Source organism: Ascidiella aspersa, chromosome 2 (genome assembly GCF_963924565.1).
Source record: "Ascidiella aspersa chromosome 2, kaAscAspe10.2, whole genome shotgun sequence".
NCBI lineage: Eukaryota > Metazoa > Chordata > Ascidiacea > Phlebobranchia > Ascidiidae > Ascidiella > Ascidiella aspersa.
Genome location: NC_139448.1, coordinates 2,050,384 through 2,072,265, shown reverse-complemented (window position 1 = coordinate 2,072,265; position 21,882 = coordinate 2,050,384). Strand labels below are relative to the sequence as shown.

The window sequence follows — 21,882 nt, the reverse complement described above, 5'->3', positions numbered from 1 at the left end:
TCCCTCAAGCTCTTTAAAAAATTAATATGACGGGCCGAGCTATGTTAACTGACGACTGTGTTTTTTACTTAACCTGCATTTTGTGCTTAAACCAGAGGTGAAATTCATCCGGGGTGGTTTGGCGTACCCACAAAAACAACACCGTTACAGGAAAATAAATTTTGCAAGGTGCCCGTTTTATGAAAAAATGAATTTTTTTTTCCAGGGCGATGTACTTTTTCCACCAGGCATAATCTTCCTAAATGTGTTTAAACCAAGTTTTCAGTTTCATATTTGTGCACTACATCCAACGATAACATCAAGTTTCCGAAGGTTAATTAAGCCGCCCCGCTATGACGAAACTTTGACATTGCTCTACTTTCATACTGGTTCAAACCTATTGAGGAAACGCTTAAGTCAAGGGAAAATAACTTTTGGGTTTCAGAAAACAAAAAGGATATTTGTCTGATACTGATTACTCCTTATCAAGGTCAAAATGAGCAAAAAAATAAAGTAAAACGAGAAAAGCCAGTGCTGTAACGTGTTCAGTAAAGACCTTACTTAAGTCACTGTTTTTAAATAACTTGATTTAAGTCTTTTGGGCAAAATTACTTGCCTTAAGTTAACTTTGAGACTTGGGTCACTTTATAATAAATTGTTTACAATGAAATTTATCATTCTATTTTTTGGTTTACTTACTATTCAGGTAAGCTGCTTTGAATCGCAAATCAAGGCCGTTAGAGGTATTGTAGTCTACCTCTCTATCACTACCTAGCGGTAGATTTAAACCAAAATGTTTTAACAACTTTCTTGGCTTAGATTGGCGGGTCGACAAAATTTTTAGGGTATTGGAACTATAAGGCATATGTAATGGAACATGTTAGAAATTCAAGATAAAAATATCAGCCTAGCCTACTTATAAGTTTTACCTTGGCAGTTTCTAACAAATAGCTTGAGCTGCACACAAAATAAATTACTATTTATTGAAGACTTTTTACTGTGGAAATTACTTTACTTTTAATAGACTAAGTTGCACCCCTGTGATATTTTCAAGTCTAAGTTTACCTCACCAGCCGACGTACAGTAAGTACAAGCCTGTAGTTGCAAAAATATACGAGACAATTCTCTGGTTTCGCTATTTTTCAACGAACATACCTTAAACAAGAAGAAAGCGTACAATCCGCATATAGATAGTTTTTGGTAAAGATTGCCAACGCTTAACACAAAAATGAAAAGGAAATGGAACGTTAAGGCGAAGCCAACGCGTAAAATGCTTTTTGGAAGTCTTTGGTTATTTGAAGCGGTTTAATTTAGGTCAAATTGAAAGTTCAACTTCATCACTGCACCTTGAAACACTGAGGTGCTAAAAAACGCCAAAATACTGAAGTTAATGGGCAGACTGTGATAGACAATAAGCTTGGCTTAGCAGAGAACAGATTTGAATAATATTTGGCTAGCGCAAATAAAATATACGAAATAACAGCGGAAATATGGTCAGCGAATACTTAAATAAAATTAAAGGCTAAAGTTCTGTTTAACGTTTGTTTTACAAATTTTAAGCCACAAAAATAAGTCTTGGCTAAAAATTTGGAAACTGAATATAAAATAAAACACGGGTACAAACAGTTAACAAAAAAATAGTTGTGTGGGTAAGTTTTTAATAGGACGTATCATCAACTGTGTATGACAGAATGTCTCGCAGCAAAAACATATCAGATTTGTAAACTTTTAACGATTTAAATAAAACACAAACACTACATTTTATCCTTCGGTTGTTTATCTTTAAATGATTAAAACTTGGCATTACTTATAAGTTTGACCTTGGCAGTTACTAACAAATAGCTTGAGATGCACATAAAATAAATTACTATTTATTGAAGACTTTTTACTGTGGAAATTACTTTACTTTTAATAGACTAAGTTGCACCCCTGTGATATTTTCAAGTCTAAGTTTACCTCACCAGCCGACGTACAGTAAGTACAAGCCTGTAGTTGCAAAAATATACGAGACAATTCTCTGGTTTCGCTATTTTTCAACGAACATACCTTAAACGAGAAGAAAGCGGACAATCCGCATATAGTTATGAAAATAACACAAATCCGTACGAAATGAACAGTAAGTTAGCAGTTAGTTTTTACAAGCACAATTTGCATTTTAGTTTGCCAAACATATTTGGTCGTTACTTGTTGTTTGACAAAGGACCGTACGTGTTTGTTTTACAAGCGATCGCGTGCTGTTCAAACATTAGGTTGAAGTTAACGGCCACACATAATAAAGTTACCCTCGGCGATTTATTTTACGACAAAAATAGCCTAACACTGGTGCAGAGTAGGAACGTTCTAATAGCAATGACCGTCTACAGCATTTTATAACGGTAGCTTTGTAACCCTAACCGCATTCGCAATGTAAAGTGTTTCTAGCCTTTTTCTTGTCTACGATTTGTTGAGAGATGACGTCACACATTTTTGTTAAAACGTGACGTCATAAATCAATTTGACGTCATAAAAAAGTAACCTTAAGAAGACCCCACTGTTTGTTTAGTTTTTTGAAATTGATCAACAAACAAATACTTTTAGTTCCGAGTTATTTTTTTAGGCGCACACGAGCAGATATATTAGGCAATAATAATTACCGATGAATAATCGGTGATACAAAAGTATTAAGATCAAAAACATATTATTTATAATGATACAGCAATAACCACTGTGAGTTAAATCGGAATTTGAAGATGATGCTTGGGGAAGAACGCAGTTGCATGCTTTAGTTTTAGACCAGCAACACAAATACTCCGACGAGTAGTTAAACTACCCCTTTAATTAAGACATGTTAATTGTACAGTCAATATACTGCAAAAGCTACCACGAATAACAGCATTTATTTTGTTGGATATGTCGCTCAGTTTAAAATTACTTCAGCATATAGCTTGGCCACCTCCGTGGCTGACAAATTAACTTATGTGGGAAAGCATTTTACAAACTATACAGTGTTTACAAAATTATTTCCTCGGTCAATTGAAACGTTCATACATAATGTGTATTCTGTGACCACGCCCTTCTGGAGTAGTACTGGCCACCGACAACGGCACACATTATATAGTACACAAGATGCCTACGGAAAGATTTAACAAAATCAGTCGTCAGCCTTATCATATCGATATCAAGTTTGGCTTAGGGAAGTGAAAACTTGTGGTCAAAATGGTTTAATTGGACATAAAGTAGCTTTCCTAAGGCATCTTGTGCAGCTGGAGAAAAAAGTTTGCCAGCACTCTAGTTAAGCTGAATTTGGTCAAAGCGAAATTCATTTGGTGTGGGCCTTAATACGGATATATATATATTTGGCCACAGATAGAAAAGGTTACACACCACCCTGGTTAACTTGTATAATATTTATATGTACATGCTAAGTGACGGCAAAAGCCTATACATGTCTATGGGTTGTGGTTATGGAGAGCTTGTGTACGTTGTACGTTACTCCTGAAAGTTATCGCTTTGCACATAAGCCCCAACAGACGGAAACACGATCTGGCAGCGAAGACTCGACACAAAAGTCGGCATCTGCTTCAGGTCAACGGTTACTCTATTAGTTTCCTTCATTTCAACAGTCGAGGCCTTTTCTGCCACCTTGTTATTGACCGTTGTCATTAGGGAAAGCAGGTCGACGTCTTCGTAGTTGCCTGTCGGTTACGAATAAAAAAGAGTTTATTGCTTTTGCATTTACACTGTGTAACTAAGAGGTATGCGATTAACTATACAGGGGGTAAAATACTAAAAAATCAAACGTTCATCCCGTTAAACGTAAAGTTAGAGAAGGTCTATACTGCAAAAACGTGAAAGAATTGTGCAAAATACAATGTATTTATAATGATATATAGAAATGTGCAAAATTTGCTTTTATATATAAATCTGCCATGTTTGTATGCGTGGCGTTGCTTCCCCTGCATTTAACCCTGTTGTTGGTAACTTCGCCGATTCCTGGCTTACATGGATGTGTGGAGGTATGGGTCCGTGTAAATGAGTCTTCATTTATATAATTGCCAAGATGAATCGACCACACTCCTACAAGATTTGAGATGGCCTGTCTTCGTGAGGCCATTCAGGTCCAATTCTTTCCTTTAGTTCAGATACATGAACAGTCAATTTTTGCTGTCTTCAGTCAAAGCTGTAAAAGCCTCTCTCTGGTTCAGTCACAAAAGCACTCAAGTTTGCTGTCTGAGTAGAAGCTATAAAAGCCTCTATCTCTCTCTCTGCACTAGGCAGTACTGGGTGATACTGGTTGATACTGGTTGATACTGGTTGATACTGGTTCAGTCACAAAAGCACTCAAGTTTGCTGTCTGAGTAGAAGCTATAAAAGCCTCTATCTCTCTCTTTATATTGATTGAACACGCTATTTATAGACGAGAATCAGTTAAGAAAATTTCTGCGAACGAAGAAAGATTTACGTCATTAATTCTTATAATACTTAACAAAATATCACGTGATAACAAGGCGTGGTCTAAACCTTTTTCACACTTATTTCTGACGCGAAACATACAAATTTTACGTCAAAATGCGATTGCGAAACAGCCTCTGCCTCCAGTTAAAATGTCAACAGTTTGAAAATCACACAACCGGGGAAACCGACTAATGTTCAGACCGCGGTGTTTTGAAACATATACAAAAAAACGGATGTAAATACCTTGACGCATAAAAATTGGTGTCAACAATTTGAATTTTGCAAATTCGCTGCAAATATTATGTGGTTGCAAGAAATCTACGTAACGGAATTTTACCGAAAACTTTCCGCTTATCGTTTGCACATTGGCTGCAAGGAGTAACGTAAACATTAGAATATGGTTACAAAGAATTTAGGCCATAGATTTTTACTGAAAATTTTCCGTTACGACACATCGATTAAAAAACAAAAATTCTCTGTGTAAACACAATATGACAAGATGGCTTCTACAAATATTCCCACGCTAGATTTTGGAACAGCTTGCATATTAAAAGCTGGTTATTTGTTTGTGAAATGTGTGTGGACACGTGGACGCGAAAATTGTTCGATCACATAACGCATTTGCGCAATTGTTTTAGTCAGATTCCTGATTCCTCGAGAAAGTTTTCTCTTTGGTGCCTGAATTAGCAACCGAGGACTTTGATGTCAGCGTTCGCTGAGTTGCTCGAAATTGTTGTGTGCTTGACACACCATTGCATTGCTGTGGATTGAGCTTTTCAGGCGATCTGTGTGGCAGCAGGGGAAACTCCCTGTTTGGTGCGTTGTAATTTTGACGTCACCGGAAAGCCATTCATTGTGCGCTGCGCTGTGCTGTGACCTTTCGCTGTCCAACGTGATTTTGTATTCTGAAAAATGCGAAATATTTTTCGGCAGATGTGTGTTCGTATGTCTGGAACATTTTTATTGCAACACTTCAAACTTAGGTTATTAACATTTTGGTTATAGACACACATATTTTTTATACTTATATATATATATAGGCGCGACAGGTTACACTTAAAGTTTGAGACAATTAATTATTGCAATATATTCATTTAAATTTATATTCTTTGCGATTCATACAATGACATATACTTTATAGCGATTACATGGTTATTTAATTTACATTATACGCGATACATAGAGTAACTTATACATAATGGTAACATTTTTACATTCTTCGCTTCAAAAGCGATACATACAATGATTATAGTTATAACAATTTTGCAACAAGTGAACATTTGTGGGGCATTTCGCGAGCAACGTGCATTTTCATTGAAATTGGTTATCGTCATTCGACTGGCTAGTCGAAGTTTATCATAACTTCATTTTGGCGTGGCAACTCTAGGGTTTGTGAAGTAGGACAGGCGTTGTTGGAAATTCTATCCAGCTATTTAGTAATTGCGACCGCATATAGGTCTTGGTCGGATAAGGGGATTTTCTTATCGTGGAAATGGTAGAATTAACCACCATGATATATTTAGGGTCAACGTAGCAACAACACGTTAGCGATGAAAACTCGTGACCTAGCAAGCTATAGGATATTTGACGTTACCGAATATCATTGGTAACTTGCGGAATACATTTATAGCACTCGCTGAGAACTAATGCGTATGCTATGTATTCTTTTGAAAAGATAAGTAAAATTTATCTGGAAACGTAGAATTTTTGCTTTACATTTCGCTTGGAGGGATTAAGTACCGGCGTTGAAAAGCGCTAACTTACGGAAACACCGCTAATGGGTTTGTCGGTTGCTAGCTTACCAACATATTCAAAAGCGATCGAGTGGCAACTAAGCCTTGTAAGCCAGGCACGCCTTGGGCGTAAGTTTACAGATGAACAAGCTATTTTTTTAGGTAGGGTCAAGTGTCTTAACGCGTACTGACAATCCGTGTTAAAATAGTAAGCTTTTGCGAGTGAGTTTCACAAAATGGTTCATGAGATATAATATATTAGACGTATAGAAGTGTACACTTAAAATTAGTCATTTTGACTGGCTTGCGTTTTATAAGTAGCTGCGGATCCGTTTATGGAAACGCTGTTTGTTTTAGGAAGGGAAAATGCGGTTGGAAACGAGTTCAGTTTCCACGTAGAGTGCCGTTACGGAAGTTGTTTAATTTACGCCTATTTAATTGGGGTTGCATTTGAAAAGCACGAAGGCAAGCGATGCATTGAAAACATTTACATAAAACATTTAACACATTACGAAAGCGAGCAGGGTTTTATCCCTAAAGTCGTGTTTATAGACTTACACGAGTTGAAGCATATTTTTCGCTTGTGAATGACATTACTATGCTTTTACAAAGTATTTCCGCTACGCGTGCTTTGACGCGGGCAAAATTTGGACACATTTGAATGGCTCAAAAAAATGTCGCATAAACAATTTACAGACCTTTCGGTCGGTATTTTAATAATTATATATATATATATTAAAAGTATAATAGATTTTCACCTGATAAACTAGGCAGAATCAGTTATTGTGAAATCCATAATTCCGTTTCGTTTTCCATGATTCCAAACAGTGGTGATGTCTTTATCGGCAACGCTTGTTTGTATTTCGTGTTTCGAATTCCAAGCAAATGCTTTGCTGACGCTATGGAGCGTCTCTTCACGTATCTTTCGATGAGATTAATTTCTTCTAAAGCTGGCTTCTTGCAAGTTCCAAACATGACAGTTTTTAGGCGGCCGTTTGTAGGTGGTCCATACAGATTAAGGCACATATTTTTTCTTTGAGCTTCGTTTCTTCAGTCTTCTTGGGAAAGTAGTTTGCAGGTGGTTCGTTCCTCACACGCGGGCATCAATTTTGTGGAGGTATGGGTCCGTGTAAATGAGTCTTCATTTATATAATTGCCAAGATGAATCGACCACACTCCTACAAGATTTGAGATGGCCTGTCTTCGTGAGGCCATTCAGGTCCAATTCTTTCCTTTAGTTCAGATACATGAACAGTCAATTTTTGCTGTCTTCAGTCAAAGCTGTAAAAGCCTCTCTCTGGTTCAGTCACAAAAGCACTCAAGTTTGCTGTCTGAGTAGAAGCTATAAAAGCCTCTATCTCTCTCTCTGCACTAGGCAGTACTGGGTGATACTGGTTGATACTGGTTGATACTGGTTGATACTGGTTCAGTCACAAAAGCACTCAAGTTTGCTGTCTGAGTAGAAGCTATAAAAGCCTCTATCTTTCTCTTTATATTGATTGAACACGCTATTTATAGACGAGAATCAGTTAAGAAAATTTCTGCGAACGAAGAAAGATTTACGTCATTAATTCTTATAATACTTAACAAAATATCACGTGATAACAAGGCGTGGTCTAAACCTTTTTCACACTTATTTCTGACGCGAAACATACAAATTTTACGTCAAAATGCGATTGCGGAACAGCCTCTGCCTCCAGTTAAAATGTCAACAGTTTGAAAATCACACAACCGGGGAAACCGACTAATGTTCAGACCGCGGTGTTTTGAAACATATACAAAAAAACGGATGTAAATACCTTGACGCATAAAAATTGGTGTCAACAATTTGAATTTTGCAAATTCGCTGCAAATATTATGTGGTTGCAAGAAATCTACGTAACGGAATTTTACCGAAAACTTTCCGCTTATCGTTTGCACATTGGCTGCAAGGAGTAACGTAAACATTAGAATATGGTTACAAAGAATTTAGGCCATAGATTTTTACTGAAAATTTTCCGTTACGACACATCGATTAAAAAACAAAAATTCTCTGTGTAAACACAATATGACAAAATGGCTTCTACAGATGTAAAAAAGTCATTTTAAAAATAATTTAGGTCCAAGTCAGTCATTTGCGAAAATACCAAGGACCAATGAAAGTCGGAAAATAAAAGCTTACTTATGAAACAACATAATGTAACATATAGTAAAAAACTATTTCATATCACCTGATAAATAGTTGACCAACACTTCACAAAGTTTTTCAATGAACCACGATCCATTTTGTGGATGACGAAACGAAACGAAACCTGAAAAAAAAACGCATCAATCTAGCTTTATGGTTAATCCATAGTCCGGTGGTTCCTAACCTTTTTATGGCTTTTAGGAGTCAATTAAAACAGCCCAAGACCGACTCTGGCCAAAGAAACACAAAAATGAGTCTCGAGTCCGTTTGCCCTGGTACTAGCACTGTCTATATTTCTTGATAAACTTGCAAGGGCAACTTGTTACCCACCTTTAGACGTTGAGTAACAAGCAAGAATATCTGATCCTTGCGGAGTGGAAGTCATAACTCCATCGTTGGAAATTGTGGATTCCATTTCAGCATCGGTGGAGGATTTGCTCAGCACAACGTTGTACTTATTGCCTCGACAAGCCTTAATACAAAGTAAAACTTAAAGCAGTGGTCCCCAAACTATGCGTGGTCTGAGGTCGCCTAACCCTTTTATGAGGTCGCCATCACGTGATTTTATTGCACTGGTGGTTTAAACGAGTGCAATGGGTATAATTACAAATGTAAGAAAAGTTATAAAATGTTGTGTTTTAAGTATTAATTAAAACTCCTCATTTTGGACAAATGGATATTTTGTAGCCCCAGTTTTATCAACTTGTTTATAATTTAAGCACATTTGACCGATCGTGGAATTCATTTCAAGCATTAAAAGTCGGAGACCACTGCTCTGTCCATAAAGTAAAATTTGAATATTAAGTCTTGCTATGCTTGTAAAAACAGTATTTAGCCCACCTGGACAAAAAAGATCTTTGGTTTGCCTCGCAGAGCTGTGAAGTCAAACTCCTCAAACACTTTGGTCAACTCGAAGTTTTCGTCTTTTAACTCGATATGGTGTCCTGAACCGTGGGTAAGTATAGCAACCACCACGCATTTGTGGTCGGCTTTGATCTCTCCCTCAACTGCCTTTAGTTTCTAAAATATAACAATGTAACGTTAGGAAGAGGTGCTAAGGTAAGTGCTGCAATGATTTGAAGTCAATGACTTGACTTAAATGCACTTAAGTCATTTCAAAATGACTAGTCTACATACCTGCTAATCAATAGTCTAATAAATACGTTATAGGCTAAAAATGTCAAATCATTAAAAAACAGCATAAAAATGTTTTGATGCGCCATTTATTGCAACACTATACTAGCCTAAAATTGATGCAAAGCAAATAAGAAACAACTTTTTATTCGTTAATCCTATTAGAATGTTGAAGGCAGAATTTGCTTCGCATTTGTGCATTAACCTTTCGAAATTCATCCCCTGTGTAGTCTTGGCATACTTCGGTTTCCAGTTTCATGAGACGAAACACTTCCTCTAGGTGTTCAACATCAGTGTCCGTACCGTCGCGTTTATTTAATGCTACAAGAAATAACATTAATAAAACACAATAAAACCCAATGTTTAAAAACACGAGTAGAACCAGGATCAGGCAATAGAAATAAAAAGTTTCGCCTATACTGGCATCGTCAGTTCTTTATTTAAATATATTTTAAACTTTAAGTTTTTGTTAGTATGCGCGTCAGCGGAACAGTTATCGACAAGCAGAAACCTACTGCCAATAGTATTGGATTCCATAAAAATACGCCTTTTATATAATTTTGTATAAAAAAATTTAATGAATATGGATATTGCAAAACAATCGCTATATTGATATTTGTAGATCAAACGTTATATTCCTACTGTCTTAATTTTACTTATTTTATTATAGCAGGGATGGCGAACCTTTTTATCGCGCGGGTCACAAACACGACCTTAATCCTTACAAAATGCGGAAGTGGGTCATATATTTGAATATATGTTAATTTTTGCTAAACTTTGCTGCTGCCTCGTTTTAAGTGTTACTGCCAAAGTTGGTAATTAACGTTTTTTTGGGCGATTTTCAAATTCGGATTCCCACGAATATTAAGAATCTAAATAGTTTTACAGCATAACTTAATATGGGTGTTCAGAATTTTTAGTCTGCAAGCTCTTAATTTCCCTTTAAATCGCCGCGGGACAGTGGTTCGCCATCCCTGGTCTATAACCTACTCCTATATTTTGAAGGGGACACTGACATATTCTTTATAACAAAAATCTGAAGGATTTCTGTTTTAATTGTTTTTGCTTTTTTATTAAAATAGTTTTTATTCATTGATATTTTCCTGATCAGGAAATTAAAAAATGTTACTTACCCACGGCTTGATTTTTCCTTATTGTAAAAGTTTTGTGGTTGAATATATAAGCCTTGCCGACAAAGTCTCCCACAGCTGGTTCCATATCATACGAGAGGAAATTAAATTGTTGCTTGGCCGCCATTTTCAGGAGTTTGTAGATTAAAATTCACGGTTTTAACGGGTTAGATCAGTGTTTCTTAATCTATGGGTTGCAAAATTGTGTGGCCGTTTTATTTGGTTGTGTCGCCGACTACAGTAGTCCACATAATTCGCTTTATTGAGAATGATTCTGAGCAAGATTTGTCCGAAATTTTGAAAACCACCGAAGGAATACGAACATGGATCAAATTTGGGTTTGTTACTGCTATGACCTTAATGTTTTTTGTTAACTTACAAAACACAATAAAAAACCTTATAAATAGTTTGGTAAATTTAATTCAGCTTTGTCCAGTCCACACATACGCGTTGCCAGCGTTAACGGCAAATTTCCTCGCTTCTAACCGAAAGCGTCAAAGTTGAACTGTTTCAACTTCCGCAACCGAAAGCGTTTTTTACGTTTCAAGGTGTCGACGTTTTTCGTTAACGCAAACGCGTCTAGTGTGAACCATGTTTAAGAATAACTGGTAACCGCTAAAAAACGGTAAGGAAAACTACCTATTGAATACAGAACTATACAATTTATATACATTAAAGAGCTGATTTGCTCTTAAGTTTGCTATAAAAATATATTTCTAGTGTGAACTTAAACCTTGTGTTATATCACACAATGTAACCACAGACATGATGGCAAATTTTAACTTTTGCTGTTCTACTCTACACCAACCTTAAACTAGCTGTTCAAGCAAATGCAGAACTTTTGCCAGTAAGACTAGGGGCGCTAAACCAAGCCGCAGAAACAACAAAAAACTTAGGCCGCGCAGTTGGGGGTTTACAAATAACAAAGCAACCATAACCGAAGGGTGAAGCAACATACGAACTATTTATAGCAGGTTGGCGAAGTCTTCCAAAGTCGTTTGGCGTCGCCTTAGTATTTATTTCTACAAAAGCGTGCGAAGAAACAGACAGGTTATGCGAAACAAGACTCTCGGCGTCGGGGACTCTGCTTGGGAACGCGACATGTATAGCGCAAGGTGTTTATAATAAATAGTCCTTTTTTTTTACAGACGCCCTCTCCAAAGCATGGCCTTCTAATATTCCTAACATAAATTTGATGTGCGACCCTCAACTGTCTCTCGAAACAATTATGTGCAACTGAAGAACTATTTCGAACAAGTTGCCTACAACAAATCTTAACTGAAATTTATTTGTTTGTCCTAAGTTTCGGCTATGTACCTATACAGTAAGCCTTTATCAGGGAATGCAATAACACCACGCCCAACACAACGCAAAATAACTACTAGCCAGCAGCCGAAACTTGACAATTACCAAGTGCCGGAAGAGTTTTTTTTTAGTAGGCTAAGCTATGACTGCTGGCAACATCTCATTTATCGTGTGGGTTATAATACACAGATTTACTTAAATATTTATTTATCCAACGGTTATAATACACAGAGTTACATCCAATGTTTGGGCAACCTATACACAGAGCATACAAAATTCATTCATCAGGAAATGCGTGGTGTTGTTACATTCCCAAAGATAAAGGCTTTTTGTATAGGTAGCCGAAGTACTGGAAGAAGCTATTTTAGTACATACTGTGCCTGGTAGCAACATAATATTTATTAAACTTGATCCGAGTCCGCATTCGTTGTTACAAGCGTGATAAGGTCTGTTATATTTTCTGACGAGGAAAGTCACGCTAAACGAGGTGAACAAATTCGGGGGATATTAGCGAGACCATGCGTTCCTTTTAAACATGAACTTACTCATAGGAAGCCTTTGTATAGCACAATCCTGTGTAACAAACAGTGCAAAGGGCCGGACGAATTATTCTCTAAACAGTTTTCCTTAATGAACGAATGTAAGACGGTAACACCGATTTTTAACATTTCCCAATAGCACACATTCATCGTAGTTCAGGTTATACTTTGCTTCATAGGCGCTATCATTTTCTATTTAAAAAAACTAGTAGGAAACCACCTAAGGCTAGGTGTAGACATGAACAAGCTCTTTAAAAATCCTAAAAACTCCCTCAAGCTCTTTAAAAAATTAATATGACGGGCCGAGCTATGTTAACTGACGACTGTGTTTTTTAATTAACCTGCATTGTGTGCTTAAACCAGAGGTGAAATTCATCCGGGTTGTTTGGCGTACCCACAAAAACAACACCGTTACAGGAAAATAAATTTTGCAAGGTGCCCGTTTTATAAAAAAAAATATTTTTTTCTCCAGGGCGATGTACTTTTTTCACCAGACATAATCTTCCTAAATGTGTTTGAACCAAGTTTTCAGTTTCATATTTGTGCACTACATCCAACGATAGCATCAAGTTTCCGAAGGTTACTGGATTAAGCCGCCCCGCTATGACGAAACTTTAACATTGCTCTACTTTCATAATGGTTCCAACCTATTGAGGAAACGCTTACGTCAGGGGAAAACAACTTTTGGGTTTCAGAAAACAAAACGGATATTTGTCTGATACTGATAACTGCATTATCAAGGTCAAAATAAGCAAAAAAATAAAGTAAAACGAGAAAAGCCAGTGCTGTAAATGTCTTCAGTAAAGACTTGACTTAAGTCACTGTTTTTAAATAACTTGACTGGAGTCTTTTGGGCAAAATTACTTGCCTTAAGTTAACTTTGAGACTTGGGTCACTTTATAATAAATTGTTTACAATGAAATTTATCATTCTATTTTTTGGTTTACTTACTATTCAGGTAAGCTGCTTTGAATCGCAAATCAAGGCCGTTAGAGATATTGCAGTCTACCTCTCTACCATTACCTAGCGGTAGATTTAAACCAAAATGTTTTAACAACTTTCTTGGCTTAGATTGGCGGGTCGACAAAATTTTTAGGGTAGTGGAACTATCAGACATATGTAATGGAACATGTTAAAAATTCAAGATAGAAATATCAGCCTAGCCTACTTATAAGTTTTACCTTGGCAGTTTTTAACAAATAGCTTGAGCTGCACATAAAATAAATTACTATTTATTGAAGACTTTTTACTGTGGAAATTACTTTACTTTTAATAGACTAAGTTGCACCCCTGTGATATTTTCACGTCTAAGTTTACCTCACCAGCCGGCGTACAGTAAGTACAAGCGTAATGTAGTCCAAAATATATGAGGCAATTCTCTGGTTTCGCTATTTTTCAACGAACATACCTTAAACAAGAAGAAAGCGTACAATCCGCATATAGATAGTTTTTGGTAAAGATTGCCGACGCTTAACGAAATAATGAAAAGGAAATGGAACGTTAAGGCGGAGCCAACGCGTAAAATGCTTTTTGGAAGTCTTTGGTTATTTGAAGCGGTTTAATTTAGGTCAAATTGAAAGTTCAACTTCATCACTGCACCTTAAAACATCAAGGTGCTAAAAAACGGGAAAAGACTGAAGTTAATGGGCAGACTGTGATAGACAATAAGCTTGGCTTAGCAGAGAACAGGTTTAAATATTATTTGGCTAGCGCAAATAAAATACACGAAAAAACAGCGGAAATATGGTCAGCGAATACTTAAATAAAATTAAAGGCTAAAGTTCTGTTTAACGTTTGTTTTACAAATTTTAAGCCACAAAAATAAGTCTTGGCTAAAAATTTGGAAACTGAATATAAAATAAAACACGGGTGCTAATAGTTAACAAAAAATAGTTGTGTGGGTAAGTTTTTAACAGGAAGTATCATCAACTGTGTATGATAGAATGTCTCGCAGCAAAAATTTATCAGATTTCTAAAAATTTAACGATTTAAGGTAAAACGCAAACTTTACATTTTATCCTTTGGTTGTTTTATCTTTAAATGATCGCATATTAAAACTTGGTATTTTTTTTAGAAAATAAATCCAAAATGATTTGAAGGCGAGTGCAGAGTAAAGATATGAAGTTAAAGAACTGTTGTTCTCCAGAATGTGTCCAACTCCTATTTGGACGCTTTTTTCAACGCGATTTTGAAGCGAAACCAGCGCATAAACGAAAACACCATTCGAAAATACAAATGAGGGAACTGAGTAAATAAGGTAAAAAGACACAAAACACGACAATAATTTCACAGAGTAAAGCGATAGATAACAAACAACCCACAAATCGGTCGAAAGAGTTCTGTTTTAAAATCAGCGCTTTATTTCTGGGTATAACTAGTTCGATTTTATTCAGTATTAAACTGAAAAACGGTACAGTTGGACGTTCAAAACGTCTGTAAACAAATTGGTGCTTGATTGGGAGTTGAACTCACGACCGTGGGAATGCGCGACCACCCCTCTGTGGACTGAGTCATCAACAAACGTTTATAAAAGAGTTCAGGGCAACTCCTAAAATGCTTCAGGAGATTTTTGCACGAATTATGGCTTACTAGTTTTCAATATAAGCCTTACAAATGGTATTCATAGGTTATTTAATTTCAGAAAGTTGATTTTTCAATATGGATTTATAAGAAAAAAAAAGATAATCCAAGATATTCCCTCAAAACGGGATATTTTCATACATTGTAACAGCAGCAGACAGAAGATATATACTTGTGTATGTTGAAGATAGGAATGAATAAGCGAACAATCACAAACAACATTAAAAATCAATCGAAAAACTGCCAGGCGAAACATTTAATCGCACAGAATGGAATAATATGATTGCAAAAAGTGAAGTAATTCTTCAGCAGGTCTGCGGTCGTCAATACAGCTTTTAGGTACAAAAATAAACTTATATTTTGAAGCATAGGCCTGGTTTGGTTTTAGCATAGCCTGAATGCGGAGTGCAAGCAAAGCAGCAAATTTGTTTCGTCATTGAACTTTTTGTTTTTACAAAAAGCAAGCTGAAACCTTCATTTTTTTTTCAAACGTGTTGCTTTGGTTTTGCTAAACTTTGTGCTCATTATACCTTAAACTTATTGACAAAAACTTTTTGTCAAAACTTTATTCCAGCTTGATTTCTTATCGCAAGAGTTGCAAGTTGGTGTCATTCGACGCTTTTTAGTTTCATAAAACTGTAACTTTTTTTGGTATTTTTAGTTCACGTTAAAAACGAAATTGTGCTTAGCAAACCTTAAACTTACTGTAATAAGTTTTATCATCAACTTATTTTCCAAAATATCGTTTCACGCAGCGTTTTTCACGCATGAAGCAGCAAAAAAATCACAGGAAAAATGAACAACTAAGCTACGTTGCCTAACATTCAAGGCAGCTGAGAAATTACTTATCCTTTCGGTGAAAGGATAGGTCACAGTTGTTTCTTTATCGATGACGTAGCAGAATATACGTGACGTCATCGCAGTACAGCTGATGACGTCACTGAAGAAGTGGAGGCCAGTCACAGGAAAAGTTCGTCGCTAAAAATAATGTCTCGGTGTAAGGTGGGCGATTGAACAATGATCTGTGTTTATGGCAGTATTTCTCAACCCATGGGCTGCGCCCCGAATATTGCGTGGCACATGATTTGGTTGGCTCGCCTACTGCAGTGGTTCACATATTGCGCTGAATATGTGATAATGGATATCACCTTGACCCAAGAGCAGAGGGTTCTTAAACTGGGGTTCATGAACCCCTTGGGGGTAGGTTCAATTTTGATTTTTTTTTACAAGTGTTTTTAGCATCTACTTACTTGCTAGCTTACAGTATTGTTGTTTTGATTATATTTTCGTGTGTTTTTAGCATCTACTTACTTGCTAGCTTGCAGTATCTGCCTTACAATCTGCCGGTCGCTGACCATGCTCCTCAACTTCTCTGTCATCTTGTTGTAATTTCTCTCCATCTCACGCTGGTATTCCTTCTGGTCAGCGCTGATCAGTGTTTTGTTCTTCTTCAAGGCAAGTGAACATCTGGAAAAGAAGATAGAAGAAGTCAAGAAACATTTGTTTTTGCCTCTCATAAAAATGTTACAAAGAATCAATCATAGTTTTTTTTTTGTGGAAACTAAGGAAAAACATTTTAACTTTAATAAAAATGTTGAAAAAATTCAAATTGTATTTTTAGGATTCAAGCAAAACCACAAAGGTTGTAAAAAAGATCCAAAACAACTTTATTCAACAAAAGCAGAATACTATAGTTACGCAAAAAACATCGTCAGTTCTGCTAATATTCTTAATTCTTGAAACTGACGATGCTTTTTGCGTAACTATAGTATTCTGCTTTTGTTGAATAAAGTTGTTTTGGATCTTTTTTACAACCTTTGTGGTTTTGCTTGAATCTTACGATATGGAGAAGAGATCAACAACTAGCAATGTTGGAGCAGGCTTAGATCCCAAAATTAACAAAAATAGTAATAATATTATTATTATTTCATCAATCAATGTATTTTTAGGGTGCTTCTTTCGTAGCAAAATACGACGCAAGAATTTAAAAGTCAGCCACGATTACTCACGCGTGATCAAACTCCTTGAATGAAAGCCTCAGCTCGTTGTAATGGATCCACAACTTCGGTTCGTCTGGGATCTCGGTCAGGAAAGTGTTGGCAACCTCCATCGGGCCCTGGGGAACAACAGAATTGTGGTGAGATTGACTTGAATGTGCGCAGTCAATGTTTTCATATGAATTAAATTAAGTTATTCAAATGAGTAATTTCACTCTTTTATTTAAACCTATATGTTTTCTTCTAGTTGTGGTATTTTCTGTTGAACAAAACTTGCATTACGTTCTCACTGTGTATATCATAAATCTAGAGATAGTCTTGGAGCCCCGTTTAAACTTAAATAGACTGGCAAACAAATAGACCACTGGTTCTTGACCTTTAGTGTCGTTAGCCCTATGGTTAATTTGGTGAGCTTCACTGCTTTTTAAAAACTGTTTAACGCACAACTTGTAATCGAAAGGTATAAACGATAAAAATAAAACGACCAAACATGTATCTGTAAACTGATACTACCTCTTGTTATTCAGCGTTCAAAGAGAACAGTATGTATCATTGTAAACATTACCAAATGTAAGTTGTCAATATCAACAGGTTAGGAACCAATGCACTATATATACCGCTTGACTGAAAGCTCTAGTTACCTGGTTAACAGAAGTGAGCACAGCCCCTTGTAAGTTGACCTGCAGCATTCGGATGTCTGGCGGGTTCTGATTGGTTGCTTTGATCAGCTGACTTGTCTTCTTCTTAACATCTTCGCAAGCCGATTCGAGCGGACTGAGAACTTTCTCCCAACTGAAATAAAAGGTGCTGGGGATAGAATCGAACTTATAACCGTTGGAATAGGCGACCACGGTTTTGTGGGCCAAGTTATCAAACGCTTATTAAGTGGAACGTCAAAACTAGTAAATACACAAGTTTAATGGGAATACTTCTAAAGGTTCACATTCTGTATTATACAACAGTACGCACTAATAGGTCCTAAAAATAATATACCATATAAAAATCTAAAAAGTTAAAACAACTAGGAAGGCAGTTAAAAGGCGAAAAGGCGATAATGCCATTTGTTGTTGATGCAGCTTGTAAAGTTATATTCTCAAAGTCTAGTTGCTTTAAAAATAATTGAAAGCAGGTTGTCCAAAATTTATGCAACAAATACACACGGAACATCCAACACTTTATCGTAACAACATTAAACTGTTGCGTGTTATGTATTTAATTAAACAGCTACACCAGCGAACATATCACACATGCCCCATTACCAGGACTTCAAACCCAACAAAAAGTATAAAAAAAGAGTATAACAAAGTATATATATATATATATATATATATATATATATATATAATACAAAATGGCGACCAAATCGTTGTCCGCAACTGACCGCTTGATGACACTGATCCTTGTCTTGATGTAGGGGAAGGCGTTGGATACCTGGAGGAAGGTTTTCCTTTTATACTGATCCCGCATCACACCGTGAGCTTTGCCATCTTTCGTGAAGGGAGTCGCGTACATGAACTTGTCAATGTTGAAGTTCCTGGAGAATCGACAAATTTTGTTCCGTGTGCATTTTTTTATATCTTGAGGCAAAAAGTCAAAATAAAATCATATTGGCAATAAAAAGCCAACAATTATACCCGGATCAGATTTTATTAGTTTTCAGCTATTTAGTAAGAAAGCTGGTTTAAAGCAAAAATATTAGATTTTATGTGTGTCGATGTTGTGCTTTTATATACCTCTGCAGAAATGTTGCAGAAAAAGGCAACAAAACAAAACAAACAAGAGAAAAATGCATTGACATATTTACAAATATTTATTTTTGTTTTAAACTGTCTAAACTACTTTCATATATTTTAGTTTTAAGGCCACATTAAAAATTATATAAAATGTTGAAATAATAAAGGCCATGGAAATAAGTAATGTATGCGACATTTTATTTAACGTTAAGAAATGTACCTTAGGCAGATAATTTATTAACTTAAAAATTCCAAAATATTTGCGTAGAAAACACGATAAAGTCGTAACAATGAGTTCGTCAGTAGATAACTAACTCACAATTTGGAATAAATATCGCTAAAAACGAATTCGGTTTCATAGCATGTTTGCTCGGACTTTTTTAACTATTTATTGTTTATTTTCTCAAGTAATGAAGTGATAGCCATTCCTAAAACGACCAACGCGACATTGCGCCAAGCTCAATGATTTGATTAGTAATATGCTTTTTATTTAATAAACAGTTTAAATATTTAACTAGTTCAAAGCAAGAATCTTTCTTTAACATTATTTTCTGTGGAAAATCCCAAACAAAGAATTTTCGTTATTATTCCGGCTAAGAAGGTATATTATAAATATTTAATAAATTGAATGTTTGAACAATTTTAACTATCAAGTACTTTTGACTGTCGGGAATAAACAATGGCATTGCAAACAGTTTTTTTGCTCAATAGCCCGCCTAATACTCTAATCAACAAGATATTAACTTTATTCAAAAACAGCTCTTCTGATAATTGTATGAATTACAAATCCCAGACAAGCTGTTTTTGATTAACATTATCCCTAGTAGCAACATATATTAACCTTTCGAAGTCTTGTACGTACATTAGTATTACAAACAGTTTCAGGACAATTTTTTGACTTTAATAGTCTGTGTAATACTTTATTCAATGAGGTGTTAACCTGTCGAAGTATGATGTCTTTTTTCCGTTCTCATACTCGTAGAAGTAAGGTTCAACGAATGTGATCTGGATGTAGGCTTTATCCGGGTCCAATGTGCTGGGGTTCACTGTGCTCGAATCCTTCAGCATTTCGACGCATTCAGCTCCAAAACATTGCACGTAGAAGGTCTGAGGAGAGACAGAGTGGGTTGGTTTTAGGTTTTTAGTTTACAGGCTTTATTTATTTTAAGTTTGCTTAAAGCTTTAGTTTTTAACTTTGCTTTTGTGACTGGGGTACACGGTTTTCGAACCAATCGTCACTGAAATATTGGCCGTAAAGGTTGGGAAGACAGAATCGGTTATTTTTAAGTTTTTTGCTTTTAAAATAACTTAGCCTTATTTTTTAGATTAACGATATAAGACAGAATCGATAGATTTTAAAACTTTTTTTAAAACGTTTATCGTATTTTTAAATGTGCGAAAATTTATCTGGGGAGAAACAGAGTGGGTTGTTATTAGGTTTTCAGAATACTTAGGGCTTTTTTTAACTTTGCTTTTGTGACTGCGGTAAGCTAGATTTTTAAACCACTCGTCACTGAAATATTGGCCATAGAAGGGTTGCAGAAACAGAATCGGTTATTTTCAGGTTTTTGCTTTTAAAATAACTTAGCCTTATTTTTTTATTCGTTTGTTGTATTTGTATATGAATACTGGTGTGATTGTACGAAGGCCTGGGGAGAAACTAGTCGGTTGTTTGTAAGGATTTAGGAAAGAAGTCGAGTGTTGTTTTTCACAGGAATGCTCAAAAACTTTCGTTAAATATGACGTTATGTTGAGTAAAATATTTTGATGTCTAATACTTTCATTCCTTGATAAATGCAAAAAAATATAACACTGGTATTTTGGGAACGCCCCTTGATGGTCCAATCAGTTCCGTTTAAAAATAACGGTCTTTATGGAATAACTGTAACAGGTTTGTGGTTAAAATTTCTCGCTCAAAACCGTAAACGTATTTAAGACTACGATGTGAACGCATTAAATTCAATTTTCACATTTTTACCAGGACAGTATGGACTTACATATTTTTATTTACCAACGTGAGCGTGCAAGTTGATTTTTTAATATTTAATTTTTTTTTTAGATATTGACGCAATTCCAACAGTTATTCCACAAACTACCTAACTCTAGCCTGTGCGTCGTTTGGTGCATAATCCCTACTTACTCTTTCCCCGTTTTTTAACCCCGCTGAATTGCGCTGAATGGAGGCCGTGCTAATTTTTATTTACAAGTTTTCCACACATTGACCACCTCTAGCCTGTGCGTCATTTGGTGCATAATCCCTACTTACTCTTTCCCCGTTTTTTAACCCCGCTGAATTGCGCTGAATGGAGGCCGTGCTAATTTTTATTTACAAGTTTTCCACACATTGACCACCTCTAGCCTGTGCGTCATTTGGTGCATAATCCCTACTTACTCTTTCCCCGTTTTTTAACCCCGCTGAATTGCGCTGAATGGAGGTCGTGCTAATTTTTATTTACAAGTTTTCCACACATATTGCCTGCCTCTAGTTTGTAAGATATCTCGGACATAATTTCTATTTTTGACAATGTTTTGCTATTACTTCCAAATTTTATAACCCAGCTTAATCGAGATAATACCACTTTTAACTTTCTTAAGGTTTCCACATATAGCCCACCTCTAGCCTGTGCGTCATTTTGTGCATAACCCCTATTTACTTTTTTCCCTGTTTTTCAACCCCGCAGTATTGAGGTTATGCTTCTATTTATTAACATGGTTTTCGGACATATTGCCTACCTCTAGTTTGTAAGATATCTCAGACATAATTTCTATTTCTGACAGTGTTATGCTAATACTTCCCAATTTGGTAACCCAGTTTAGTCAAGATAACCTAGTTTAATGCCACTTTCAACTTTCTTAAGTTTTCCACACATTGCCCACCTCTAGTCTGTACGATATCTCTGGTAATTTCGTGATGGCTGGCTCCTTGTAGATGAATTCCTCTCCATTGAGGTCGCCAAACTTTCCTCCGTAAAAACCAACACGGAAGTATGTTCCAAACATCCTCTTTCCAACCTTATTAATCGGGCGAGAAATAAAGTTATAAAGGTATAATAGCGAAAGTAAAGAGGTATTTTCAGTTTGATGAAAACGTTTTTTTTTTTTGATTAGCTGATTTGCGAAAATTTGGGACTTTTTTATAGTTGTTTGTTTC

General features: G+C 36.0%; 2 protein-coding genes across 2 annotated transcripts in view; both read right to left on the bottom strand.

Annotated features, from left to right (window-relative positions):
• Positions 1–2,002: 2,002 nt before the first annotated feature.
• LOC146163093 (caspase-6-like) lies at positions 2,003–10,814 on the bottom strand. The gene is made up of 6 exons (XM_083382467.1): positions 10,581–10,814; positions 9,653–9,768; positions 9,154–9,333; positions 8,644–8,785; positions 8,357–8,437; positions 2,003–3,653 (listed from the first exon to the last, which is right to left on the bottom strand). Exons 1-6 carry the CDS (start codon positions 10,702–10,704, stop codon positions 3,448–3,450), a joined length of 849 nt encoding a protein of 282 aa, XP_083238593.1. The 5' UTR covers positions 10,705–10,814; the 3' UTR covers positions 2,003–3,447.
• A 2,988-nt stretch (positions 10,815–13,802) lies between these two features.
• The window catches only part of LOC146163092 (dedicator of cytokinesis protein 7-like), a 44,369-nt gene continuing 36,289 nt past the window's right edge, over positions 13,803–21,882 (bottom strand). Inside the window, exons 40-46 of the mRNA XM_083382575.1 lie at positions 21,609–21,743; positions 19,672–19,838; positions 18,380–18,532; positions 17,640–17,790; positions 17,011–17,117; positions 16,313–16,468; positions 13,803–15,979 (exon numbers count right to left, since the gene is read on the bottom strand). Of these exons, the coding sequence (XP_083238701.1) occupies positions 15,961–15,979; positions 16,313–16,468; positions 17,011–17,117; positions 17,640–17,790; positions 18,380–18,532; positions 19,672–19,838; positions 21,609–21,743 (888 nt within the window). The 3' untranslated portion in view covers positions 13,803–15,960. The remainder of the gene's footprint in view (positions 15,980–16,312; positions 16,469–17,010; positions 17,118–17,639; positions 17,791–18,379; positions 18,533–19,671; positions 19,839–21,608; positions 21,744–21,882) is intronic.